At 39.2% G+C, this 27689-nt stretch overlaps 1 protein-coding gene across 1 annotated transcript in view; it reads left to right on the forward strand.

Moving 5' to 3' along the window:
* ARHGEF12 (Rho guanine nucleotide exchange factor 12) overlaps positions 1-27689 on the forward strand; it is a gene marked incomplete at its 3' end in the record, with an annotated part of 79355 nt that overhangs the window by 44934 nt on the left and 6732 nt on the right. The window contains exons 7-37 of the mRNA XM_082009946.1: positions 194-251; positions 983-1161; positions 1747-1824; positions 2916-3035; positions 3652-3786; positions 5338-5409; positions 6205-6297; positions 6925-7035; positions 7542-7640; positions 8233-8275; positions 8683-8788; positions 9604-9741; positions 10244-10276; positions 10971-11085; positions 12194-12299; positions 12531-12743; positions 13204-13333; positions 13637-13672; positions 14292-14446; positions 15120-15266; positions 16070-16155; positions 17601-17726; positions 18528-18642; positions 21291-21391; positions 21653-21730; positions 23246-23321; positions 23733-23900; positions 24413-24500; positions 25417-25506; positions 25658-25734; positions 26110-26337. Of these exons, the coding sequence (XP_081866072.1) occupies positions 194-251; positions 983-1161; positions 1747-1824; positions 2916-3035; positions 3652-3786; positions 5338-5409; positions 6205-6297; positions 6925-7035; positions 7542-7640; positions 8233-8275; positions 8683-8788; positions 9604-9741; positions 10244-10276; positions 10971-11085; positions 12194-12299; positions 12531-12743; positions 13204-13333; positions 13637-13672; positions 14292-14446; positions 15120-15266; positions 16070-16155; positions 17601-17726; positions 18528-18642; positions 21291-21391; positions 21653-21730; positions 23246-23321; positions 23733-23900; positions 24413-24500; positions 25417-25506; positions 25658-25734; positions 26110-26337 (3400 nt within the window). The remainder of the gene's footprint in view (positions 1-193; positions 252-982; positions 1162-1746; positions 1825-2915; positions 3036-3651; positions 3787-5337; positions 5410-6204; positions 6298-6924; positions 7036-7541; positions 7641-8232; positions 8276-8682; positions 8789-9603; positions 9742-10243; positions 10277-10970; positions 11086-12193; positions 12300-12530; positions 12744-13203; positions 13334-13636; positions 13673-14291; positions 14447-15119; positions 15267-16069; positions 16156-17600; positions 17727-18527; positions 18643-21290; positions 21392-21652; positions 21731-23245; positions 23322-23732; positions 23901-24412; positions 24501-25416; positions 25507-25657; positions 25735-26109; positions 26338-27689) is intronic.

The raw sequence follows: 27689 nt of genomic DNA on the forward strand, positions 1-27689 counted from the left end.
CTGCTCGCCAAAATAAACTGTTAGAAGGATAACTTGTTTATCTGTTAGTGTCTTGAAAGACGCAGTAATGGAGATGAGGGGGAAAAGAAAATACTGTTCCTCATTCTATGTGCTTATTATGTAGTGTGTGGGTACCTTTGGTTGGAAATCGGTAGCTAAACACTGTTAACTTTCTCTTTCTCCCTACCCCCAGGTGAATGGCACTCTTGTAACACACTCAAACCATTTGGAGGTGGTAAAGCTGATCAAGTGTAAGTGAAGGCGGGTTACTATTTTTGTCACTGTACTCCTTTGAGGCATGAAAGGCATAATTTTAAAGGACTAATGACCAATTCAGTTGTCAGGTGACAAGGACAAGGTCTAACCATTCCCAGAGATAAAGGGTATGTATGAAACAGTGAAGTGAAATTGGGGTAATTTTGACATCTTGGACTTGAGCTGATACATGCTTCTGCAGTTTCTTCTTTAGGTTGATGTTCAAAGTTAGCATCAAACCTTGCCTATGCCTCTTCCCGTATTTTCATTCCACCTTAAATGCCATAGCTATTCAGGCACTCTTACTGTAGATTACTGTATGATGCTTGCAAAGTACTGGCGTTTCTAAAGGAAGTGTGTTCTTGTTGGATTTTCTTGTACAAGGAGAAGGTGGTAGTGGGTCCTTCCACAGTAGCACCGTTTATTTTGTGGCACGAGCGTATGTCTACTGTAAATGTAACCTGGTAAATGTAATATGATAGACTAGAGATTGGATTGCTCATTTTTATTAAGGATGGTTATCATGAAAGTTTTTGGATTACCTGAAACTTAAACAGTGATCTTTAAAACAGAGCTGAGAGTGCTCTCAGGTTCTCTGGTTTGAAGAATGAATGGGTGAAGAATGGTCTGAGTTTTGTCTCTAGGGCAAAATAGCAACCAGAGAAACAGTAACCACAGAAATCTGCAAGTGTATCTGAAATGTGAATTGTTCTTGTTCTCCCTGCAGCGGGTTCCTATGTAGCTCTCACTGTTCAGGGGCGCCCACCGGGTTCGCCCCAGATTCCGTTAGCTGATTCTGAAGTGGATCTGGCAGCATTTGGGCATATGTCTCCCATCATGACATCTCCCCATTCACCTGGTACATCAGGAAATGCAGAAAGGATTACTAGCCCAGTGCTTGTGGGGGTAAGATTTAAAGCTCTCTTTCCAAAGAACCAGCGTAGCAGTGGAAGAAGTGTAGTCATGTTTTTTTTTTTTTCTTTTTTCTTGAATTGTTTTGTGCTTCTTGCACAAATCACAAATTGGAATTGGAATATTTATCCTGCCACCCGGTGAGTACAGGGAAAAACATTTTGCCAGTAAAAATATCCAGTCCCATCTGAGATAATACAAATATAGTTGAGGGATTATTTGCAGGTCGTCTTTGAAATACATTGCAATTTGAATGATATGAATTTGTACATTGTCTGGTCTAAGCCAGTCATGCTGTTACTTCTGTTAAAAAGTGTATTGTAAGGTGTGCAGGCAAGTGGCAAAGAAGAGAGGGGAAAGCAAGTAAGCAAACACTTCTGGTGTGTCTTTTTTTTTTTAATATTCATAGCTATGTTCAAAAGTACGAAAGAATGTATAGGATAGGATTTAGAAATTTGAATTGCTTCTTGTAGGGCTTTTCAGAGCCCCTGTTTAGGAAGCAGATGAAAAGTGTGCATATCTGTTTACCTTCTTCCCAGCTCCACCAAAAACCCCCCTTAATCTCTCTGTATTTTCTAGGAGGAGAATAATATTGTCCACAACCAGAAGGTGGAGATTCTGAGAAAGATGCTACAGAAAGAGCAGGAGCGGCTGCAGGTATTGGGGTTGCATGAGTTTGAGAGGGGTGGAAGAAAGTGCAATGCAAATACAAAGATTGGTTGTTGAATCACTAGTAGCATCTTCAACATTGCCTTTGCGTAGCTTGTGTTGCAGCTTAGCTTTTCTATATACTGGCTACTTAATGCCAGAGATCTAATCACTCCTGCTGATCAGCTCTTGAGTTTTTAGTCCTTGACACAGTAAGAAAAAATTTGTGAGAGCTTTCTAAGTGGAAATGTACATATCCATCTATCTGGTCTAATCTGTGGGCAAGTAAGCGTCTTTGACTCTTACTGAGAGATTTCAGTACCTCTCTAGAATGTGGTTATTTTCACATGGCACAGAAGGCAGAGGAGAGCTGTATAAAATGGACATTCTGTAGCATCTATTTGGTAGATGTACAAATGTGCTGTTTATTATTTAAAATGTGTAAATGGAATTGTTGTCCCAGAAGTGGGATCATATACCTGCTGTGCAACATGCCAGTATACACACAGAGTAGAGGTATTCTATTTGTAGCATATTTGCGCAGATATGAGTGCTAGGTGGTATTCCACAAAGCTAGCACACCACACAGAGGAATTACCACATATTTTCCCTGTTACATGTTTAGCGAAAGCAATAGAGAACCCACCCAAGTTTACATTCATTGGCTAGTGATTACCACATAGCTTATTATTGGTTACACAAACTCAAACTGGCGCGTGTGCTCCTAGAAAGGGGGGTAGTAGTAATTTGCATAGTCCCTCAATTGAGTCAGTCGTCATGATCTCCCTCTGCCACCTTTACCCTAGTTATTGTGGATTCTGCTGACCTCATTTGAGGTCAAAATGACAAGTTACATTTTTCAAGAGTGCAGGAATGGCTAAGTCTTCATGGTTTACTCCTTAAGTATAAATACTACTTCAGCTTCTCGACCACCACATCATTAATTTCATTCATCTTTTTTGATTGTGTTAACTCCTACTGACCTGCACACTAGAATCTTCCATTTGCCTCAGATATCAGAATGAAGAGTAATAGTAGGTTGTAGTTCTAAGCTTTGTTATTGAGGAGATAGAGTGAAAGCTCATAAAATTATTTTTCAGTCTCTACAAGAAGAGTATAGCCGATCGCCCACCACACGACTGCTCAAAGAGATACAAGAAACGAAGAAGCACATTCCGCAGCTGCAAGAGCAGTTGTCCAAAGCCACAGGCTGTACTCAGGTAACGGAATGTGTCAGGCTTCTCTGTGGTGTGTTCTGAGTGAAAATTCTTGGGGAATGATGGTGTTCTGGGCAAGCAGGAGTTCCCTGCCATGCTCTTCTGTGCTTGTACAGGCAAATTGCACCCTCTAGAGTTGAGATAATTAGGCTTGCAGAGGCTGTCAAGCAATACAGTGCAATATTATAGTATATGAAGCAGACTTTACAATGGACTTTCAAATCACCTCTGAAAAACTGCTTTTAAAATAGTAGATGCAAACTATGATGTGTTTGTTAGTCTGATTGTCAATACAACTTGAAAGAAACCTGTGAAGTCATTCTTACAGTGGAGAATGAATAACTGGAAGCTTAAAACAGCTTTGCTTTTGCAAAAAAAATATAGGTAGTATTATTTTTCCCCTTTTCCCTCCGCCTGTAATGTTATAAGTCCTGAAAACTTGGTGTGATTTTCTGTTGTCTTCTCTTAGAAAAGTATTGCGGCCTTTTCTGGATACATGAAGAAAGTTTTATAAACAATGTGAACTAACTGGGTTTTGACATGGCTAATGTTTAAGGATTGGCTCTTGAAATATTCTACTTGCTCTATGCTGTCTCCCAACTCACTTGTATCTTTTTAGGATGGATTCTTGTCCTCCAGGTCTGTGACTGAATCACTGCAGATAAGTGAAGTGGAGGCAGAGAGTGGGGATTGTGTGAGCAAACTGGATTACAGTGGTGACAGCCCCTCCCGACCAAACAGTGACATTGCTGATGTGAGTCTTGAGCTTTGCTTCTGTACCTTCTGGATTTGTTTTTCTTTTGCAGATTCTTTATGTTTGTGTTGTCCTGTGTATCATACATAAGCGCTCTGTCTCAGTAATGCTGTGTATTACTTAGAATAAGCTTCTCGGTACACACCAAAAATATGTCCCTGAGGAAGCATGCTATATTGGTCTTCCATTAGGGACTGGGAAAGAAATACTGTGGGTTTGGGGTTTTTATCCAGGATTAGATTTTCCTGGCACAATCTCTGTAACCAAAGAAAGATGGATGCCAGCATCTTTCTCAAAACTCAGAGATACTAATTAGAGCATCTTTTAAGAGTATGGTACATGTTCCAATTGCGGTAGCTGTGACTCAGATCCAGTCAGTGGGCAAGTTGCCATGAAAGTGGGGAAGAGCCTTACTTCCACCAAGTAAGCTTCAATTATTGCCAATGGTAAAGGCTCTTAGTCTGGTCACTCGTTAGTTATCAATCTGTGTGCTTGTATGGTCTCCCTATGGGAGTGTCTTAGCACCTAATCCTTAAGTCACTATCTGATTGGTACAGAGAAATTGAGACTCTGTACTTGGGCTTTGGCCTAAGTTTGTTTAACTTCAGGATGTGGGAGCTAAATTTGTACTAGCAGTTGGAAATGAAAGGAAGGTGGCTCAGATATACCTACAAAATGTGAACATACGTGACTGTTTTGAAACATTCCTCCTCCAACTCCAAATCTGACTAGATATGACTCATGTTAGTATATAATAAATGCAGAACAAAAGTCATAGCTATCTTCCTAATAAGCTTAATCCTATCAGTGTTGTGGATGGTATTTGATCACTGGAGGTGATTGACACACCAAACATTGAAGCTTTTCAATCCAAAGTGACCCTGAGAAATTTAAGGGTTGCGGGTAACAGAAACCTCTTGAAGTTTAACAAGAAGTCCAGAGTTACAGCTGGGGCGAAGTATCTCCATGCATCAATACAGGCTGGAAACCAACAGGCTGAGTAGTAGCCTAGCTGAAAAGACCTGGGTGTTACTGTGGATGCACTAAGCACATGATTTTTGCAAATAAAGCCAAGTGTCTACTGGACTATATGAGAAAGAGGGTTGCCAACAGGTGGAGGGTAGTTACTAGCCCCTTCTGCTGGGCACTGGTGAGAGTACACCTGGAATACTGAGACCTCTCTTCGGGGGGATGTTGAGAAAAGAGCCTAGTGAGCGAGCTAGCAATATGGGTACTACATACACTTTCAAGAGAGGTGGAGAAAGCAAAGAGAAAGCTAAGAACAGGGGCACTAGTAGATTTTACAGCTCTGCTGTTATTCAATATCAGTAGCTTTCTTACTGAAACTGCTTCTGCATTCAGTTGGCTTTTTTGGGTTTTTTGGAAACTGGGCATGTAGGTCACACAGTTTGCTTGTTCATACCTCAACTGTTTAACAGCTGACTCTGTGAGAAGGAAGTTTTTGCTGTTGTGGCTGAAAAACTTACTGTGCAGTTCTCACTTTCCTGTATTTGCTAGTACTCACCAGAACTGAACTTCCTTCTTTCCCAGAGTCCTCGCAGTGGCTTGAAGGAGCGGATTTATCCGGATGAGAGCCCAGAAAAGACGGAGGTTCAAGATACTGTGAGTACAAAACATGAAGTGTCATGACAGTATCTCCTGTAATGGGCCAATTAAAACACGGCTGTTTTTCCTCTGCTTTCTAGATGGAACACGCAGAAAGTTAGCTTTAGAAAATAAAATGCAGTTAAAATTGTGCAGGGAAAGTTAATTAGCTGAGTAAATGTTTATGGAGCTTAAGAGCAGGCCCATTTAGAGGTGAGAACTATATACTCAGCAGTAAAACAGCTGGCCCTAAAGTAGGTAGAGCAGTTGTACATATTTTATTCCTTGAGTCCAGCAGTAAATGAAACAGTCTTTTCTTTTGGATACTTAGTCATTTTAAGGCTGATATTAGCAGGGATGGCCTCAAGAGTAGGTAAAAGTGGAACATAGCAAAAAGTGCGAATTGATCTGAATGTGTTACTATCTTCCTTAGGATGACTTCTGAAGTGTTTTTCCCCTCACCAGCTTGACTTTCCGAAGTCATATTTCTCTATTTGTACTGACATGGCATTTGTCATATGCCACATGCTTAGTGTGCTCATGTCTGTAGATGATGCAGTTGGTTTTGAATAATCTGATTTAATGTTTCTGAATGCTTGCAACTTGGGAGAAGCATTCATAAGGGGATCTCACAACTGCTCATTTGGACAAGGTTGAGTAAAGACACATGGGTTTCTACTGAGTTTTGAGAAGGAAAATAAAAATTATAGTAACATCTTAAACTTGGTGAAGAATTTTTACTGTGCCAAGAGAGTAATAGCACTGTATGTTTCTTCCTTCCCCTTCTCTTCCCTCGCTCCCGACTCACACCAGGATTCCCAGGGCAGTGTTGGAAGTCCTTTATCCCGAGTGGGGCCCCAGATCATTGGAGCAGAAGATGATGACTTTGACACTGAACAGGAGCAGGTGGGAGTGACTTTTGGCCTCAGGCACCCCTTTTCCCCCTTGACCAAAATTCTGTTCCTCTGTGCCTAAACTACAAGTGCTCCGTGACTTGTTTTTATTGTGCCGTTTTTGCGTGGTGAATTAAGAATTGGAGAGTGTGATTCCTGTTATGGCTGATGTTGCCAAATAAAAACATTTGGGGAGTTTTTGACAATATGCCATCTTTGATTTTTTTTTTTTTTTTCCCCTGTTACTCACTCTTTCTTCTCGTAATGTCAAGCTTTCTAGAAATTAATTTGCCTGATTTAGTTTTCTTTTGCTTATTTAGTTTCTATTAAGTTCTGCACTGTTGTCACAGCAGCACAGTGCTGTGGCTTTTGACATATTTATTCTGAGTTATTTTAGCTGTTCTTTGCTCTGAATTATATTTCATTATAGTGCACTCAGTGTTTAGGAGAGTATTTTAAAAAAGTGTTCCTATTGTAAGCTCTTCCTGGGATGTTAAAATGGCATTGCAAAGGTTCTGGAATTGAGCAGTTTTAATTTTAGTTAAATAAATGAGGAGCTAAGCTGTTGGAACAAAGCTTCTTGGTTTTTCTCACAGCAGCTTTCTTGAAGAATTCAAATAGTTTCCATGTATCTCTACAGATTAACGGACAATGCAGCTGTTTCCAAAACATTGAGCTCCTGAAATCTCGCCCAGCTCACCTGGCTGTTCTTCTGCATCATGTGGTGTCCCAATTTGACCCTGCAGCACTGGTAAGATGTTCTGCAACTGTTTTCCTGGCCCAAATTGGTAGTCTTAACCAGAGTGTATCAGCATCTCCTTGTTCTTGTGTAGCATTGTCAGTGACATAGCAGGATCAGCAAGGGGAGAAATGCAGATCATGTGCAGGCATGAGAGTATTTCAGATAAATGAAGATAAAACACAAAGAGAGCTGTCTCCCTTACATTTAGCTGTGTAGAAATAGGTATTTAGCTCTTGAAAGCACTTCATTCCACCCTAAGGTGGTGGGATTAGTTGCCTACCAGGACGGTCTGATCTCTCATTCTCCCTCCAGCCCTGCCACCTTTCCCTTCTCCCCTGATTACTGGACAGCCTAGCAGAGATTACCTGAGCAATCTAGATGGCTGAAAATAGGTAGGAAGAGTTTCAATCCAGCAGTGGTGAAGTCCTTGAAATATTTGAAAGAAAACTTGGAGTTAGGGATATTAGAAGAGTTCTCATGGTATTGCTTAATTTCTTCCCCTCTGTTTCCCACAGCTGTGCTACCTTTACACAGACTTGTACAAGCAGACCAACTCCAAAGAGACTCGACGTGTGTTCCTTGAGTTTTACCAGTTCTTCTTGGACCGAGCTGCAGTAGGTTCCAGTCATTTCTTTAATTTCAAGCATATCTAGCAAGTTGACTTCTACCGTTCTCCACTCTCCTGAACTGGAAAAAATGGAGTTATTTAAGTCCTCCAAAACAAAATGTTTTGTAGTTTAAATGTTACCAGTGAATATTGCAGAATTAATGGTATATAGCCTCAGATGTCTGCTAACTTAATAAATCACAGGGAATAAGTTGTCTGATAGCAGAAATAATCTTGTGATATGTAAGCAAGCCCTAGCTCTTATACATTGCCTTTTAGGTAATAATTGCTGCATATATTGATGTGGCTATTGCAAGGATTGGGAAATTTCATGTGTCCTTTGTAAAGCCTGAGAAAATTTTTTACTGTCATGAATTAGACTACCAGATAGTGTAGCAGAGGCTAGCACCACATGTTTAGATGAAATAATCTTAGTGTAATATATTATATATTCAGGATGGTAGTCTCCCTCTTGATACCATCAGGTGTTCAGGTTATATAATTTCTGCTTCTGAGGGGATTTTCTTGTATGTTTTGTACTGTGTATATTACTGGTGTGGTGTTGTGCATGTTCTCCCAGCTTTTCTTTGCTTTTGCAGAATCTAAAAGTTCCAGTTCCAGATGAAATCTCCTTAGAACTAGGTAGGGTGCTCTTGCCTAGGGTGTCTATTTCTGCAGTTTCTACTGTCTGATGCAGTCCAAGCAAGTTTCTGAAACACGCTTGTGTTTATTTCAAACATACAGTGTCATGTGTTACAGGGAGAGACAAATAAATACTTACCTTGCTTGGGGAGGGTATAATGCATGCTCTGATACATGGGTAGGTGGTGGGAAGCATTGGCCACGTTGGCATGTACATTTTTAGTATGATAGTGGATATGACCAAAGCTGCTTACATTTAATGCACTGAAATTCATATTATCAGCAAGTGAAAGGCAAAAGGGTACTCTTGGGTGGGTTAAAACATACATGTGAGTGAGTTTATTCTAAGGTGGAGAGGGCTGTTCTCAAAAGAATACTCTATTAACTTTTCTTTTTTTGACTTACAGATAGAAGGCGGCCAGAACTCCTTCCTGAAGAACTTCATCGACAGTTTATACAAACTATGCAAGATAAAGTCTGCCCAGAAGTTCAAAGGAATCTGGAAGACTTCAGGTAACAACAGCTGTCTGTGTAGTTTTCACTTAATTCATACCTGCCCTCAGTCAACATGTCCAATACAGGGAAATCAAAACTCGAGGGGCGTAGTAATTCATCTTGGACTGAATAGGAAGGTACCACTGGAGGTGCCCTCTAGGGTCACCCAGTGACCAATCCTTGAATGTTGACACTGTTGCAAGTTATCAATTGTATAGATCAGTTTTAGAGTTTAGGTTCTTTGTTCATTGAAGCTCTTTGAGGCATTTCAGAATATTGTTACTTAGGTGATGTTACATAAATCCTTCTTACTAATTGTGTTTATAATCGGCTTATATCTTTCTTTTTTTTCTTCTTTTTTCCTTCCCTCTCCCCTTTTTGCACGGAATAATCCACTTTAGAAAGCTGTCATGGTCATATAGTAGAACTTGGTAATTAATATGCCCTTTCATGTGGAGCTATGTGCCAAGATAAGACATTATATCAAGACAAGTGTTCAATAATGGACTTTTTCATACCTAAAAATGTCTCAATTTGATCGTATGCTTCAAATACACCATCTCAACACTGCAAAAAAAAATACCGACTTTTTCTTGACCCTTGCAATGGCTGCCTCTCCTGATAAATATGACACAACTTTAACCCTCCAAAGGCTATCTAAGCTATATTTTACAGTGAGTGTAAATGTTATGGAGAAATGTCATGACGTCTCCATTTTCATACAGAAGCCAATAATGAAACCTGTTTGACATTCTGAATGTCTAGAAGTTGCTTTTCCTTGTTACAGGTCAGTATTCAGTTTCAAGTAATACTTCACTCTCCCTGTTTTTCAGGCAGAAACGTAGTATGGGATTGACCCTGGCAGAAGGGGAGTTAACCAAGCTGGATGCAGAAAGAGTTCGTGACCGGAACACAGTGGAGAAGGAAAGAGCATGTGCAGAACAGATTATTGCTAAAATTGAGGAAGTTCTGTGAGTAACAGCAAGAATAATTGTGGGGTTAAACAGGTTCTACTGTGATCCTGACAACAACAGAGCAAGGAATTAAGAACTAGAAGCAATTTGACATCAGTACATTTACATTGCTTCCCCTGTTTGCTATCAGCGTATGTTTGAGTAATGGCAGCTGAAAGAGAGCTAATAGTTAGGTAAAAGTCCATGTATCTTTTGAAGGAGGCTACTGTTCAAATAGCAGAGGTAATGCTTCCATTGTCAGCTTGTGCATTACTGGATCACAGTCCTGGTTTTGGGTTGTAGAAACCTATAGCTTCAGAACCCGTTTCTTCTTTTAATGTGAGCTGGATCCAATTTTCCCAGCTGAACCTTCATTTTTGTTTACTCTTCTGCCCGCTTACCCTGGGACTTTCTAATGTGCTAGAGGACACTCTGAAAACAACTGCTGATGCTCTGGGTGGATGTGACTGCATGTTGATTGGTTTCGGAGTTCTGTTTTAAAATTGTTTCTTGTTTTTAGGATGACATCTCAGCCTTTGGAAGAAGACAAGAGGTAATGGAAGTTGTGTGGTTTTATTCTGTGAAGTAAGAACCTCTTTGCTGATGCTTGTTCTGCTGAGCAGAACAAGACAGCCCTCTGCTGGCTGTAGCCACAAACTCTCATTTTCTAAACCCCATGGCATAATTGATTTGAAGTCAAAGCACCAACCTCTTGCTCTCAACCTCTTCTTGTTCTGAAGTTTGTTGTCTTTGTTTCGGCTCTGAAAAAGTTACTGTTGCTGAGAGTTCATGTTTCTTTTGTAGCTGTTTCAATCTGGTCTAACGGTTATTTTCTGTATGGGCCTTGCCTTGTTCAGTTTGTAGCTTTTACTATACTCTTTACAGCAACCGTAGTTTTTACCGTTACTTATTTTTACCATAACTCAAAACTATAACATGACTTCAAATATGTATTTAGTATATCATTTCAAGACCACCTGTGTAATTCTTGAACTTTTATTTTTACCTTCTAGGCTGGTATCTCTTTTATATATTCTTTTGTTTGCAAGAGGACAAATTCTGATATTGGCTGAGTCTTTCCCATTGTCTGTGATAATTTGTTTCATTTTAAAGAAAAGATGCCAAGTTCTTTTAATTTTAAAATTATTAGTTTCTTAATAGAACCTTTACATTTCGCCTTTTTCATTTTCTTGACAAAATGTAGTTTCCTTATCCTCCATTGTCTTTTTTTTGTGTATACTTGGCAGTTCCACAATGCAGTATGTGATTCTTACTTACATGAAACACCTGGGAGTCAAAGTTAAAGAACCTCGGAACCTGGAGCAGAAGCGTGGACGCATTGGTTTCTTGCCAAAGATCAAGGTAGTAGTGTTGTGGCCAGAGAACATTTGTTTAAAGCTGCCCAGCATGGGCTTCATTAGAATTCAAAACCCACTTTCGCATGACATGTTAGAAGCTGGTATGATTTTATAGTTTTTGTTGCTGCATTACAAGGGTCTGGGATTACTGAGCTGCACAGAAAACCCAACAGTTGAAATTGAGCTCTACATGTGTTTTCAGACATGTGAATTGGAAATAAGTTGCCTTCGTTCTTGCTTTGTATCTGCATGCCTGAATTTTAACTGCTTGTTTTCCACAGTTCTAGCCTTATTAAAACTTAGAGTGAGAAATGTTTCCATATAATACAACCTAGGATCAGTTAAGGATCTCATTAAGGCTAATCAGGCTGTTGGCATGCATACTTCAGTTTTATTCTTGAGAAACTAGCCCAAAAACTCATGCTTCATGATGCAGGAAAGTTACTCTTCCTGCCACCCACACTTTCCCAGTTATATAATGAATTTTTCCACCAAAACTCCCATCTCTGTGGGTGTGTTCAGTCATCTCCCACAGTATGGGGGTGTATCTGGCCACAGTAGCTACATATTTTCATCAGTGTTCTAACTTCCTTTGAAATGTTAAGACTGTTACAAGCACTTCTGCACCAACAGTGCAAAAAGGTTAGATAAAGCATTCGTGACCTTTCTGAAGTGGTAAGTTGTACTTCACTCTCCCAGGTTAGAGCCTGTATGCTTGTGGAGGTTTGGAGTCACAAGATGATGTGCCTTAGAGAAACAAGGTGCTACTAGTTGCTCTAAATTGGTCTCTTACCTAGGGAGGACAGGGGATTCTATCTCCTGCTAAGTTAAAAACAGGGTGTGTGAGTTTTTGCTTAGAACAGATGTATCTCTTAAGATGCTGTGGCTCCCTGCTGCTAACCCTGTTATGCACCACTCATAGTCTGTCTGTAGGCCATCTTTGCCTCTAATGCTGCAGGATGTTGACCTCTCAATAATATGTTAGAAATAAAATTCTTTTGTACCAAACTCTTGCAGTTTTAAAGAATTAATTGGTATCTCAGTAAATAACTGAATTTGAAGAAATGAGTGATCTGTTTGCTTTGCTTTTCTTTGTTGTATATTAACTGCAGCAAAGTATCAAGAAAGAGAAAGAAGGAGAGGAAAAAGGAAAGAGAAGAGGTTTTCCTAATATTCTGGGCCCACCAAGGAGACCGAGTCGACATGATAGCAGTGCAAGTATGTCAGACAAAGAAATATATGTTCCCTAAGGATCAGTCTGAGAGCCAGATAAAGTCTCTGCTGTCTTTTAAAAATCCATGCTAAGAAGACTCAGTAAACTTTTTGTCTTTAAAACATGTTTTTGAAGACACACAAACCTAATTTTATCCTGAAATGCTTCCTGTCTTCATTGCTGAAAAAAACGGGTAAAAGCTCTTTCAGCAATATAATGACTCTGTCTTTGTTTAGTTGGCAGAGCCATGGAAATGCAGAAGCCCCGCCATCCAAAGCACTTACCTACAGCATCTTCTGTTAGCCCAGAGCCACCTGATTCTAGCAAGATGCGCCAGAGTGGGTCCTCCAGTGATGGAACAGATGCGCCATACCCACCTGCCAACCCAATGTCACCTTTGGCAATGGGTTCCTTTTCCTCTCCAGAGGGAAGCAAGGACAATGAAACAGGTAGGATGATACTAGGAAAGAGAAATGATTAAAGATGGTGTTGTGAATGGGATATGCAAAGCATGGTTCTGATGCAACAAACTTGACAAATTAGGAAATGTTTTTATGTCATTAGACATGATCTTCCTCACCTTAGTCATCTCTTCTGATTTAGTCTCTGGCTCAAATCAGGAAATCTTACCATATCCAGAAATTGTTGTTAGGCGGGTTCTGTCACTGTGGCATTGGATCATCTAACGGGGCGGGGCGGGGGGGGGGAAGTCTTGGGTGCCTGCTTTTGTAAGCACAAGTCAGTGTCATCTGGAAACTGAGATTTTTCTTACCAACCTAGGAATTCAGTTCCTCCAGCTCTAAGCTGAAATGAGGGTGTGAATCTAGAGAACTTCACAGCCTCTTCACAGCCTCTTATATACTCTAATTTGGTATGGTTCTTGACATTTCATACTTATTCTCCGATTAGGTTTGAAGCAGACTGGAGAAGCTCCACCTGCTAATGACTGTATGGATGGCACACCCCGCACACCTAATAATACCTTTGAATTCCCATCTCCTTTGGAAAACTTGCAGGAGGAGGAGGGAGAATCAGAGAGGTAACTGTGGTGCCCTGGTTGTTTGAGCCTTGGAAGACAGTCAGTGTGACAACGGCTGTTGAAGTTTAGTACATAAAACTATTAGTGACGTAATCTGTATTTAAACATTATTGGTGGAAGTAGGAAGTTGTGGTCTGTGTCTGCTACTGTGGTAGTACTGGAAAACTATGTATCAGGAGGGTGAGGCTGACACATGGACAAAATGTTATGAGGTTAAGCCTTTACTCTGGAGTTACATTGAATGTCTGAGTGGGGTGAAATTCTTCCATAAGCTTCCCTAATAATTTCTTTGGTTCTTTGCAGAATGGTTGACATGGGAACACCAAAGCCTTTTCGCAAGTAAGTACCCTTATGAATGTTTGAACTTTGCTGAATTTATTGAGATTTTAATAGGGTGTGAAGTAGAATGCAGTAGTGCTTATAGTTCTGAGCCAGCACAATTGTCTGCATGATCTTTCCTTTTCTTAAATAATGCATATATGATACTGGCATCCGTAGATAGGACAGGTGGAGTGAATCATATGCAGATAAGCCCTTTGATCTATGAGTGAAGTATAGTGATTGTTGTATCTATTGATTTGATGAGTTAAGGAGTTGAGATTTCCACATTTTCTTTTTAAATCTGTGTATTAGCGTTGGCTCTGTGTCTGCAGATAGATGGAGGCAAAAAATTGTAACCTGCCCTTTCACTGACTTGATATTTGACTTCAAGCAAATTATTTTATCTGTATCATTAAAATGAGGGTTATGGAAATACTGTAAGAACAGATATTCATTCTTAGTTGTTCTGTAAAGGGCAAAAATGTGCCTGTAGGTTCAGATATCTAACAGCCTCCAGCTGTTACAGAGAGCATATTCATAATGCTTTACAACTAACATATATACTTAGATTTTTCTCTTCTTTCTTCCTTACATCCATGCCTAAAATGGGAAGTGTCTTATATATTTTTCATGTTAGGATGGACAGTGTTGGTTTCGCAGATGTACAAAGCGAAGATGAGCTATATGATTTTGACATGGATATGGATCCTCCCAACTGGCAGCAACTTGTGAGCCGAGAAGTGTTGATGGGGCTGAAACCCTATGAAATCAAGCGCCAAGAAGTAATTAATGGTGAGATGGATATTTTTTCCTAGCTCACCAAGCACAAAGTTGAAACCTGTCCTCTGGAGCTCTAAGTTCTTAAAATTTAAGACTAGGTCTTTCTTCACTGATCTGCTCAAAGTAGTGGCCATATGTTACTTCTGATTTGTAGAGTTCGTGTATGTGAAACTTGTTCTTGTTAATGAAAAGTATCCTGAGATGAGACTGATCCAGTCCTTAGAGAAGAAGTAAACAATATTAATTGGTTTGACACTGAAAGGACAGTTTGCAATATGATGTTCTGTAAAAGAAAGCAAGAGGCACTGTCTAGATCATTGGAAAGCACATGATGCAAATGGAAAGCTACTACCAAACTTCAGCTTCAAAGCTTCATCCCAATTTCAGGTCTTGCAATCCTGCAGAACACTCTGTGTGACTATATGAGCTGCTAAGAACTCACTGTTTGTTTGGGGTGAATTAGGAGTCACAAACAAATTGGCATCTCAGTTCTTTCAAATGTGGAAGTATAGCAGAGCGTGGCTCCATTCTGGAGCAAGCTGGAATATGGGCCAGTAAGGGAAGTGTTGGTGAGGGAAACTTGTTAAGTTCATACTTCTGATTTCTGTTTACTTCACATTTGGATCCACATTGCCATACCCCTTTAAGAAGGTGGTTACAATCCTGCTTTCGCATCTCTCTTCAGAATTGTTTTACACCGAGAGAGCTCATGTCCGCACGCTGAAGGTTCTGCATAATGTCTTCTACCAGCGTGTCACCCGAGAAGGGATCCTGAACTCCAGTGACAAACGGAAAATCTTTTCAAATCTGGAGGATATCCTTGGGCTTCATGGTAAGAGCAGCTGAGGTGCCATTCAGCTTTATAGTCTCAACTGGAATTCTGGATATAAACACCTGAAAAATTTAAGCAAGTGACCCTGAAACAAGAGGCAACCTCATACAATACTTCAGATGAAAAAGAATTCTACAGCTGTTCTTCCTTTTGAAAACAGTTTGTTAATTTCTGATTTACAAATATATTTTTATAAAGAATGCATGTGTCCAGTGTTTCAGATACTTGCTTTTTCTTATCTGTGTACACAGACTCTCTTGTGCTGATTGATACTTCGGTAAAAGGAGCAATGCTTTGATGAATGGTCTTTATGGGTCAATGTTCAAAATGTTACAACTGTTGTTGAAGAGAATATGAAAACAAATCTGAAAAGATTGACGTCTTGCAAGTAGTTTTGAAGGGCGGTGCTTTCTAACTGTTTAGAGAAAGGACTGTTCACAATCAGAATTTCAGCTCTGCCACTGAATAATCAGTTGTATCATTTTGTGCAGGTGGCTTGAGTTGTATTGTACATTATTCCTATGTTTTTAAAAGGGCAGTGTTACTGAACCTCAGAAAAGATAAGACTGGAAATGTTCTTGGGGTCATTTGAAGACAGGTGAGACAGAAGTGCAAAGGAGTTATAAAATTTTATTAGATACTCTGCTAAATTTATTATGTTACCAGGACGCTTTTTTTGTATTAATTTGATACTATTGCAAATCTAATCTCTTCCTGGAATAGCTTGATTTTAAAATAAATGCTGAAAATTAAGCAAACAATTTGAGCAGTATTAATAAAATTTCCCTTTTTTCCCCTCTAAGTTGCATTGAATGATCAGATGAAAGCTGTCCGAAAAAGGAACGAGACTTCTGTTATTGGCCAAATTGGGGAGGACTTGCTTTCCTGGGTAAAATTCTTTTATGTTCTCTTGTACGTGAAAATAATGTTTCATAGAATGACAAACGGAGCCAGAGGTTAGTGAAGGTAATTCCCCGCTAATAGGAACTGAAGGTCTTAGAGTTGTCATTTCTATGGAGCCAACACAGGGCTAAAGAATGAGAGTTGAAGGAAAGCAGGAAAAACTCATAGGATTTTCATTTGGCTAGAGATAAAAATAATTTAAGGAAGGAAAAATAATTTACTTATATGTGAGTAGAGTGAAGGGTGGTTTTGGGGACATAAAGATGAGAGTATGATTTTGAAAAATGTAATAGCACAACTTACTTCAGCAACTCCAAAATACAAGTCTTGTGTTGCCTGTAAGGTAGTTAAAAATACTGGTTTCCAATCCTAGAATTTACATAGCGAAACCTTTTCAGATTTATAGCACTGTTGCAGGATTCCGTTCTGATATCCAAATGACAGGAGCAGGAGTGATGTAAATTCTTTAAAAAAAAAAAAAAAAAATCTGTCTTGGGAATCTCTCGGTTTGTTATTTGTTTTCAAGCCTCCTTAATATAGGATTGAGCTGCTTATTCTTTTCAGCTCTTCATGCAGAAGTCTCTTGTGTTTTTTTTTTTATATCCCAGTGCTTGTCTAGTATTCCAGGAAAAAAAGGAAGAAAGTGAAAATCAGATGCGGCTGGTAAACACCTCCAACCCTTTCAGTTCTCCTGTGTATTATGGAAAAGCAAGAAAATACTTGCTAGAGCAAGCTAGACCTTAAGCTAATAGTTACATGCCCTTGTATAGCATTCTGGCTAAGTGGCTAAAACAAAAAACCACAGGATCTCATTCTCCAGAGTGAGTATTTTCAGGAGTCACTGTGCTGCAGCACAGGCTGGGTAACAGGAATGGGAAGAGTTGCAGTTGCAGTAACAGATTAACCATCTGTCATCTGCAGCACATTTCTCAGCCCTGCTCATGGCTATTGCTTCCCCTAGCTATGTTTTTGTAATACTTCAGTTTAGGAAATAAGATGTTACGTTATATTCTGGTGTTTAAGCATGGGTGTCCCTGAGAAACAAGATGACTTTTGGTCTTGGCTTTGCTGACCAGCAGTCTGGTAATTAATCCCTTGTCATTGATCTGAGTGTAGTTTTTTCTGCTCTCCTTATGGCGACAGTGGAGACATGGCACTGTATTCTCCCTCTGAATCATCAGTGCATTTATGGAAAAGATTAGATGTGCTAGAGCTGGAGACAGGAGAACTGTAGAGTTTGAGGTGTAAAGGGGTTCTGCAGTAGACGGGGAAGATAAGGCCTTAAAACAGGATGCAAATTCTCATATTTTGCCAATAACTCCTTTCTTCCCTGGCAATACAAGTTCTGCTACGTGGCTATATGTCTGTTGAAAGTGGCACATGCTGAACTCGAGTCTATCTAAATTTGGCTTTCTTGACTTTCTGGCACAGTTTAGTGGACCAGCGGAGGAGAAGCTGAAACATGCAACTGCCACTTTCTGCAGTAACCAGCCCTTTGCTCTAGAGGTCATCAAGTCACGCCAGAAGAAGGACTCTCGCTTCCAGACTTTTGTGCAGGTGAATTTTACGCGAGGGTTTGAGTTGCCTGAGGATGTGGCTGGTGGCCAGCATAGCGTAATGAATGGTTGTAGATAAAGTTATTACAATTAATGACATCATGTCTAACATTGTCTTCAGGTTGGGATCATTTCCAATACTGTATTTATCTCTACTAATCCTTTCTGGAGGGAGGAGCCTTTAATTCTGGGGAATACAGAATGTCTTAATAGAATGCAGGAAAGCACATGCTGTCCCAGGCACAAGATGGCATCTCACTTAAGGTGGTTCTTTCCCAAGGATGTGTACTTCTGCGGGGAAAACTACCTATAGTAGTGCAATTTTGGCCACGGGCAGAAGACAGCTGATACACACCTATTCTGCCTGCTAGAAAAAGGGCTTGAATACACGTGGCATTTGGAGAGAACATTATCTTTGTTACCACAGGCTGGGAAGAACTCTGGTAATAAAAGGGTTGAGGTTACATTGAAAAACGTACTGTAGTTTTGCTACAGCGTGAAAGCCTAAACTGATGTCTTCTCTGTATGGCGGTGACTAAGATTGATTTAAGATGGTACCAGGCCTCTTGTGAAGTAATGAAGGAAGGAAGCCGCTGCTTTTGTGATGAGCCTTTCCTATATGTAATTGCAAATGGAGCGGGGATGTGTTGTCTGAATGATGGATCTTGGCATTTCTTGTCTTGTGTTTAATTACTGGAAAGTGAAGTAATAGACGTTTATGTGATGAATAGATGTTACGCGTTCAGGTAATTATAGTCCTAATAAAAATGACAAATGTAGTTATTGTGCTGTTTAATTTTAGGATGCTGAGAGTAATCCCCTGTGTCGTCGGTTGCAGCTGAAGGATATCATTCCCACAGAGATGCAGAGGTTGACTAAGTACCCCCTTCTGCTGGATAACATCGCTAAGTACACAGGTAAAGCCTTTCCACTAGGGTTTGTGCATGCATCTCAGCGGGTTTTCTAGGCAAATGTGACTTCAAAGCATGTTGAATCGTAAAATAGTTTGGGTTGAAAGGGACCCTTAAAGGTCACCTCATCCACCCGCCCTGCAATGAGCAGGGACATCTTCAATTTTATGGGTCACTGTCTGTTTTCATTGTGACCTTGCAGTTGCCTTCCACACAGGAGGGCAAGTTAAAAATAAGAATTAATAATAAAAAAATCCAGTCTTTGTTTCTAAATTAAATGAATTTTCATTCTTAGGAGGGGAAAAAAAAAAGGAAATTCAGTGTGAAGTGAATGACGGTCTGCATTGGGTTGTAGTGTATGTAGAGTGCAATATAATAATTTAAATGTAGTTTTGAAAAGTTAGGGGAGGGGATTGCTAAAGTTTTGAAGATAAACCAAACCACTCTGCATATGAAAGTTATTGTCAAAACAACTTGATTTGCTATTGGTTGTTGAAGAAAGAAACCCAGAAATTCTTGAATGTCTCTTTTCCATCCCCCAGTTCCTAGCCTGTTTTAGTTTTATACTGACTGTTATTAATGGTTTTTAATGAATATGACAACCAAACAGAAGTGAAGAAAGTATTTTTCTCTGTGCTCTTATATTTCTGATTGTATAAGGGTATGTCATAATGTCAATAGCTGGAAGTACATTCAAAAGAAAAAGAAACAGAAGAAAAAGAGCAGATATTGTCTAATTCTTTCTTATTACGTGCTCTTAGCAACCAAAATTTTAGGAACTTTCTGAAAGGCAAGTCGCATTTGTGCTATTGGTTTCAATAGTCATTAGCATGCCTGTTCTTTCTGTAATTTTCTAGATATATTTAATTCCTTTCAACAATCTTGAAGGAAATAACTAGAAAGAATTCATGACACTATTTGTTTCAATAAATTGGTTTTCAATAATAAATATGCTCCGATAAACATTTTTTTTTCTTCCATTCAGGACATTAAGATAGCTAAATCAAACTATTAAGAGAAAACACATTTAAGTGAATTCCAATTTCCATGTAGATGCATTTGAGAGAGAAAAAGAATAAGATCTTCACTAACAAAAAACCCTGATCATCCATTACTGACATAAAAATGTGAAGAATGAAGAATCTAATAAAAACTTACCAAGTTATACCATTGCTTAAACAAGCTTGGATAGACATAGGGCATATTTCTAATCAAGGAAGAAGAAAAGTATTATAGAATCTAAGCGAAAATGATTTAGTGTTAAGGCTTATGGCAAATAAACATGTTTTTTTAAGAAGAGAACAAAAAGCAGACAATACAGAACAAAATTATGTTTTTAAGGTCAAAGTTTTCTCATTAATCAACCAAGGGTGTTTTTTGGGGGGTGTCTTTGGGATTTTGCTTGTTTGTTTTAAAATCAGTCCTCAGTACTATTTGTTCAAAATTCCCAGTATCTGGGAAAAATGTGTGCCTAAAATGCAGTCTGACTTATGCACCTAAAGTCCAATATAAAACAAGTTTCATATAAAAATGTTGGATGTTATCAATATAATACCAATTAAGAATTTGAAGGAGATTGAACTTGGAAAGAAGCACTTTCCTACACAACAGACACGGACAAAATCTTAATTGTTCTCATCTGTTGAATCTCTAAAGCACTACAGAATGTTTTCATGTTATTGCAGAGGGTGGAGTATAGCTAGGATGTATTACACTGAAAGATATTTCCAACATAACAGGTGAAAACATGATTAATAATGCCACAAAATGCCTCTTCAAGTTTACTAGCAGATACCTGCTGCAGTGTCATTTTATTACTCATAAAAAATGTACTGCATTTACAAGTTCACTCTAATCATAATTAGGAAAGCATGTGATACTCCATTATCCTTGATGTACTTGTTTATTTGCCTGTTAACTAAATTCTTAATGTGGCTTGTGGTAGTGAGAATTGATGGGGTTCACCTGTGTCAATTTGCATATGATCAAGTGGCATTGACTGGAAAGAGAATTCTTGTTTGCTCTTCCTGTAATAAAAGACTGTTTTGTAATCAGGCTGCAGGAATGCAGCCGGAGTGACTCTTTTCCTAGGCTGTTAAAATAAACATAGGCTAGCTGGATGGAAAAAGTTACATAGTAACAATTAAAAAAATATTTTGGGTTAGGTTTCTTTTTCTGTTCTTCTCGCTTCCAAAATAAATAAATAAAAAGGGTTGTGGGAAATGCAGAAGTCAGTTGCCGAATCCCGGGACTTTGGCTCGCGGGCTGTGCGTGATCTGAAATATCTGCCCTGAGACTCTCTTTGTACCACAGCGGAGTCTTACTCAAGTTTTTAGATTTCTTAGAATACTTCTCAGATTGATGTTTGTGGAGTGAATAGTTGTCAGGAGCCCCTCAAAAAAGGGAGAGTAACAAGTGCTGTGCTGTGTACAGTGATCACCAGAGGCCAGTGTCTTGTGCAGGGCCGAATGAATTCTGTCCTGTCACAAATCTACTTTTGTCATTTCATCTTTGGAGTGCAGTGCTTTTGTTGATAGGCTATTCTGACATCTTAAGCTCTCTTTCTTAAATTTGAGGTCAGCAAACTGCACTGGATTTCTTACTTTTTCAACCTTTATTGGAAAGCATTATTATACTTCCTTTTTCTCTTGCAGAACTGCCTGAAGAGAAAGAGAAAGTGAAGAAAGCAGCAGATCACTGTCGTCAGGTCCTTAACCATGTGAACCAGGCTGTCAAAGAGTCTGAGAATAAGCAGGTAGGAGGTGAACAGAGTGAGCATCAAGGATTGGGGAGAATAGAGTTGAAGGACAACAAGCTGTTTAAGACGCCTAGAGTCTCTGTACTTCATATAGTGACTTTATATTGCGCTTCAAGATGTTTTGCTGTGCGAGTATTCCTGTTTAAGAGGAGGAATTCCAGGCATTTGGGAATGTGTGGAAATATTAATGACTGCCTGCACTCTGATGCTAGTGAGTTTTGCTAATCAAAGTGACCATCTTCATTGCGTTTTCTGCAGCATTTGGAAGATTATCAGCGTCGTCTCGACCTGTCCTACTTGAAGCAGTCTGAGGATCCCATGATGGATGAGTTCAGGGTGAGTGACAGCATTGAAGCAATCTCTATGTAAGTTGTGATTGCAACCCTGTTGTTCAGTTTGTGGCTCTTTCTACTACAATCTTCTGATGTATAATCAAATGGTCTTTGGAGATAAATATTGCTGTACAAAAATTAAAACAGTCTCAGAAATTTGAGTTTTGCTACCTTTCTGAAGATCTCTGTGGATGTAACAATTTGGTTCTGCATATAGTAGTGTTGATGAAGCTCGGAAGCTTTGTGAAACAAGTTTTAATGGTCTGCAGGGTAGTCCATTGTATCACATAAGAGATCTGATGGACGGTAAGTCTTATTATGGATATATATCTCCCGTGATAACATGTCTTAGGTGTGCGGTTGGAAGTGGGGAGGCCTCAGAGTCGTGAGGTGTAGCAATGCAGTTGGCTTTAAGAGAAGAGCTTGTGCACAGGATAATTTGTATAGGAGATCCACAGGTATAGCCAAATAAAGTCTTAAGTACTGTGTTTCATGGCCCCTATAAATTCTTGCAGTTACACTAGTGAAGCTGGTTACTTGCTGACTGCTGCTGTTAAGTAGAATGGGCAACACTACATCCTTGGAGCAGGGCTAACTATGAAATTTTCATGTTTCCAGTGAATAATGCACACCAATAGGCACTTGCAACTTGAAACACATTTTTTTTTTTTCCTCACATGTTCCAAATAGGTAGCTTCTGCACAAGGACTCAAGTGCCTTTGCTCCTTCATCTTTTCCTCATGATTTGGTACTTGATCGCCAGTTCTTGATTTGTACCACTGTCCATGCCTGTGTCTTGTATAGACTCTCTGTTATCTTTCCCAAAGTCAGTGTGTATCCAAAACATTTTTATATAAAGACTTTTCTATAAAACTGTGTCATGTATCCTTCCACAAATGCACTTGCAAGCATATAGTTAGGAAATGAAGAATTTGCTGGCAGTTATGAAATCTTGCTGTCATTGATTGTAGACTCTGAGACTTGGAAGGAATGACTTGTGAAAATTGTCACTTCTACTTGCCTGCGGATCTAAATGTCACAAGCACTGAAATGACTGAAGAATCCATTGACATTATGAAGTCCATCAGATCATTCAAATGATTTGTATATCATTTGTATGCACACTTGACTTGCAAATCAAGTGCTGGAGCATTAACCAGTTGTAATACTAGAACTGCAAACATTATATGGGATATAGGAAAAGCTCCTCCTAGAAATCGGATGACATTTTAATGCCTAGTAGTTTGACTTAGTAGGAAAATTCTCTACCCTGTGACCCCCAGCATCTGCAAAAGAGCAGTGAAAGAGGAAGAGTGATAACAAACATCTCTCACAAGATTCTGGTTTTGTAAGCATAACCTACTCCTGCTCCACGTTTCTTTTGCCTGATTGGGTTTAGCTGCTCATTTCCAAACTGGATCACCTATCCTAGCCTTCCCTCTGACATTGCCATGCTTTACCATTACTTGCTTCCACAGAAATTTCACAGTGTTTCTTTTTTTCCTTCCCCTGGTGACAGAACTTGGATCTAACAAAGAGAAAAATGCTTCATGAAGGACCTCTAACTTGGAAGGTTAATCGTGACAAAACTATTGGTGAGTCCTGTTCCGTCAACTGACTTAGTTGGATTTGTGTGTGTTTGCTGAGGAGGAGAGAAAGGGAAAGCATTTCTGCAGTTTCCAGTTACGATTCTTACTGCCACCTATGATAATGCCTATGTGTTTCTCAGAGCTGATTAAATTATTCTTGTCAATTCTGAAATGTGCTGGAGTATCATTAAGGCCATGCAGGGACACAGCAGTCAGTCATGAAATGATCCAATTCCATCTGTAGCTTTCTGCTGTAGTTTTGATGAGGAAGATTTGCAAGCTTTGCCTAGAATGGCATAGCACTGATTACTGCCTCTGCATGAGTAATCAAAAATGCAGCCTTTTTTCTTTCTGCAGGGGTGTGATATAAAACTATGAATCCTTAACTCATTCTGAGTTCTTTTGCACTCTGTGTAGACCTCTACACTTTGCTTCTGGAGGACATTCTGGTGCTGTTGCAGAAACAAGATGATAAACTGGTACTGAAGTGTCACAGTAAAATCTTGGCATCAACAGCTGATAGTAAACACACCTTCAGTCCTATCATCAAGTTGAACACCGTTCTGGTTCGTCAGGTGGCAACAGGTCAGTGTAACCAATTGAGATAGCAAAGGCGGAAGCCAAAAAACATGATTAGATCAGTTGAGAATAGATGTTTTGTCTAGAATTCCAGAGTCGAACTTGGAAAAATGCGTAGGCTTAATTCTTGGTTGTCCAACATCTTGCTTTGTGTGTATGAGCTGTTTAACTTCTTTGCATCAGTAATAGGCATAGCTTGAGTTTTAAGTAGACTTCTAAATTAAAGTACTCTGATTGTATTAGATGAAAGGTACTCTAGACATTATTGGGAGGGGAAAGAGGAAAAAATGAACTTGTTTCAAAATGGTTTGGGTGGTAATGGCTCTTTTCTTTCAGGACTAACAGACAAATTTCCTGCATAGGGAAAAATCGATGTTTGTATATTATAGTGTTGGAGGGTTATCTCGTGAAATTTTCTTTCATTGCTTGTGGTTGGGGTTTTGCCCGGTTTTAGGAATTTTTCAGAAAGCTATGTGGGACAAGGCATCTAGTTAAATTTTTCCCTTCCTTTGCTTCAGATAACAAAGCTTTCTTCGTCATCTCCATGTCAGAAAATGGCGCTCATATTTATGAACTGGTGGCGCAGACTGTTTCAGAAAAGAATGTGTAAGTAATTGGTTCAGCTCCATCTGCTGCTTGATTCGTCATATTTGAAATATCTTTTACATCTGCTTGACTGTAGTAACTGTGCAGGTGTCCATGAACTACCTGAGTTCCTTCTCTAAGCTTAGCTGAAAACATAGGTATGTTGGTCTATGTAGGAAGTATCCGAGGATTATCTCTCTCAACTTATGAAAAGCAGGGGGAGGGTGTATACACATGTGATAGTGAGTGTGTGCATGTGTTAAAAAAACCAACCTCATACATACACTCAATGATTCTGTTGTTGTTGCTTGCTGTCTGGCTCACTCCAACCCCTTTTCTGACCTCAAAAGTGCTTTACTTTACCCTTGCAATTCTGGTCTTACGTGACTGACTGCCACATAACTAACTGAAAATAATCCTGCATCTTCATACAGAACCAGTTAGCCTTGCAGACTTTGATACTAGCATGCTAAGAACCCCCATGCATGAATTTGATTCCCTAGCGAAACACTTTTTCTTCTTGGGTAGAAATGCTTTTCTTCTGAAGTAGAAGCAGGGTATAGACTTACTTGTATGATACATAGCAACTATTCTAGTGTGTCATGTATGAAACTCTTCAGTAGTATGTGAAATGTTATTTAATGCTTTTGTATATATTTTTATATAAAAAAATTGCCTCACCTGATAGCTCCTGATAAGGTCCTGCCATTCATTTCCTTCTGCTGAAGAATATCCTGGTGAGATGAGCATTATGCTGTGGTGCTTCACTAGTGGCTGCAAGATATTGCATCGAATGTAACAGAATTAAAAAAAAAGATGATATTTCTCTTGACAAAAAAAGCAGGAATAATATTGGCTGGATTTAAGACGTGTTAAACAGAGAAGTATTTATTGTGTTTCATGACTTTCATTTTTGTATTTCATGTTTCTACTGCAGATGGCAGGACCTTATAGCTCAGATGGCAGGGACTGTGAAAATGGGGAGTGCTAGAAGAGTGATTCCATTACCACAGTCAGGACCTGGCGAGTAAGTAAAGTAGCTGGAGGAGGAAAAGCTGTTTTTTCTTTTTCCAGCACCCCTTTTTCTGCTTAAAGATTGCCAGCCAAAGCACTGATTCTTATGCAGCAATTCAGATATATGTGACTAAAAGAATGTGTGTGTTCTTTCCTCCCTGCAGAGAAGAACGTGAAGAAGAGGAGCAGCAGAAGCTCAAAGAGCAGCATGACATTCCTGCCAGTAGTCTACAAAGTCCAGGTAAAACAGTGATACTGTTTTAATAAATGGTATCAGTAAATTTGCTACATGGAGTGCAAATGTGCCAAGTTGTATTCCTTGTGGTTTGAGGATCTTTTGGTAGCTTTGACATTTTTCTGGAAAGGAATGATTTCTCATGTAGAGAAGTGATACTGAAACTCTTGGAAACGTACCTCTTACTATTTCTGTCTGTTTTATAAATTGCTGGGAAAGATGCTTTTTTCCCCTGGAAAGAATTGGCCTTTTACCAAGCCCATGCTCCAGAACTGTATTTTTAATGTTTTCAGAGATTTCTATGTGAAGCAGAATTTTCTGCAGTTTACCATCATATTTGTCATGATTGTTTAACTTGAATGTATGTTTTCTGTTTACTAGATAAAGATTTGGGCCTCGAATCTCCTTTAATACTGAATGCTCAGTCGTCTTTGCCTATCATGTCTGAAAAGTCCAAGGTAGAAAGTCTTCTTGTGTCAGAAAGGCAGTTTGATAAAGTGCAGCAGGCAGACCTGACACTTAAAGATTCTTCTGCATGCTATGAACATACAACCACCAGTTTACCTTCGGTATCAGAAGGGCAGTGGGCACTGGATGCGTTAAGGAACCGTAAGTATCTGGGCAGTGTCTGGTGGCATGTGATTTAGAGATGGAAACTGTTAGGTCAACTATCTAAATCAATGAGCTAAAATAAAACTTAAAGCACATGTCTATTAAATATCAATTCTCTCTATACTGTAGATCACAGCATAGCAAACCAAAGTGGATCTGACAGTAAGGAATTCTAAGTTCTGAATTCGTATACTGGTCCTTTCTTTGGCTTTAGGCATCTCACTGTTTTTCTGTGGTTTTCCCATGTATAAAATGACGGTGGTAATGAATTGTTACTTGCTGTCCACGAAGTGCTTTGATGACAAAATTATATTGCACAACTTCGTGCAGTGCTGTATGATGCCATTACTAGTCAGCAGTTTTTTAAAAGACAATGCAGTTAGCCTGTTAGGATTTATTTTCGTAGCACTGGAGCAGAATAGGAGAGGTTGCATGAGTTGCAGAATATGATTTTGCTTTTTTTTTTTCCCCTGTAAAATCCTGCAAACGAGATTGGAAATATATGTACACTTGACAAAGTCTAGGTTCAGATTTTCTGAGGACTTGGGAGATGGTTGGATATAATTAGATCAACGTTTGTGTGTGTGTTAAAAAGAAATTTTCCTGATGGACAGATTATTCTGTAAAATTTTTTATAGAAGATTTTTAATCACTTCCTCTGCTCTCCAGTATACCTCCTTTTAGAGGAAGAATGCAGGGCTATGCAGCCTACTTGATAAGATCTAGCAATGCAATTCCTAAATACAACTTCCTAAAACTTGAATGAATTCATTAATCCATATAGCTCTCTCAGGTAACTTTGAAATGGACATTCAAATGGTCCCTCAGTTGCACGTGCAGGGAATAGTCCATATTGCTTCTCTATGGGTCATTTGCTTTTACCAAAATGGAGAGCATTCATATCCTTGGCCAGAATTCCCTCTTCCATCTCTCTACAACTAATGGCAGTTTCTACAATCTAATAGTTTATCTTGGATCTTTTGATCCATTTATGCTTCTCCTTACAGGATTCAAAGTACTTTTCTAATTCTGAATGCTGTACAAATATTCTTGGTACTTATTTTCAGGGATCAGTGATGAGAAAATCTTAGTCTGCAGGATACGTAAAGATAGTATTAGTGACCTAGCATCTCATGACTATTCAGACTTGAAAGAGCAGCCCTCTAACAGCAGCAGTGGGTCACTCACATTTTGACAAGAGCCTGCCTGCCACTTAGATGAGTGACTGTTCGTTGTATGAAATCATAGCTTATCTTGGGTATTACATGAGCATTGTATAATGAGCATGAACAGCATTCTTATGCTCTTGACAGTATCATATTTTTGTTTTGAACAATGTGTCCTTATTA

Source organism: Phaethon aethereus (assembly GCF_964289735.1).
Source record: "Phaethon aethereus genome assembly, chromosome: 23".
In the NCBI taxonomy this organism is placed as follows: Eukaryota; Metazoa; Chordata; class Aves; order Phaethontiformes; family Phaethontidae; genus Phaethon; species Phaethon aethereus.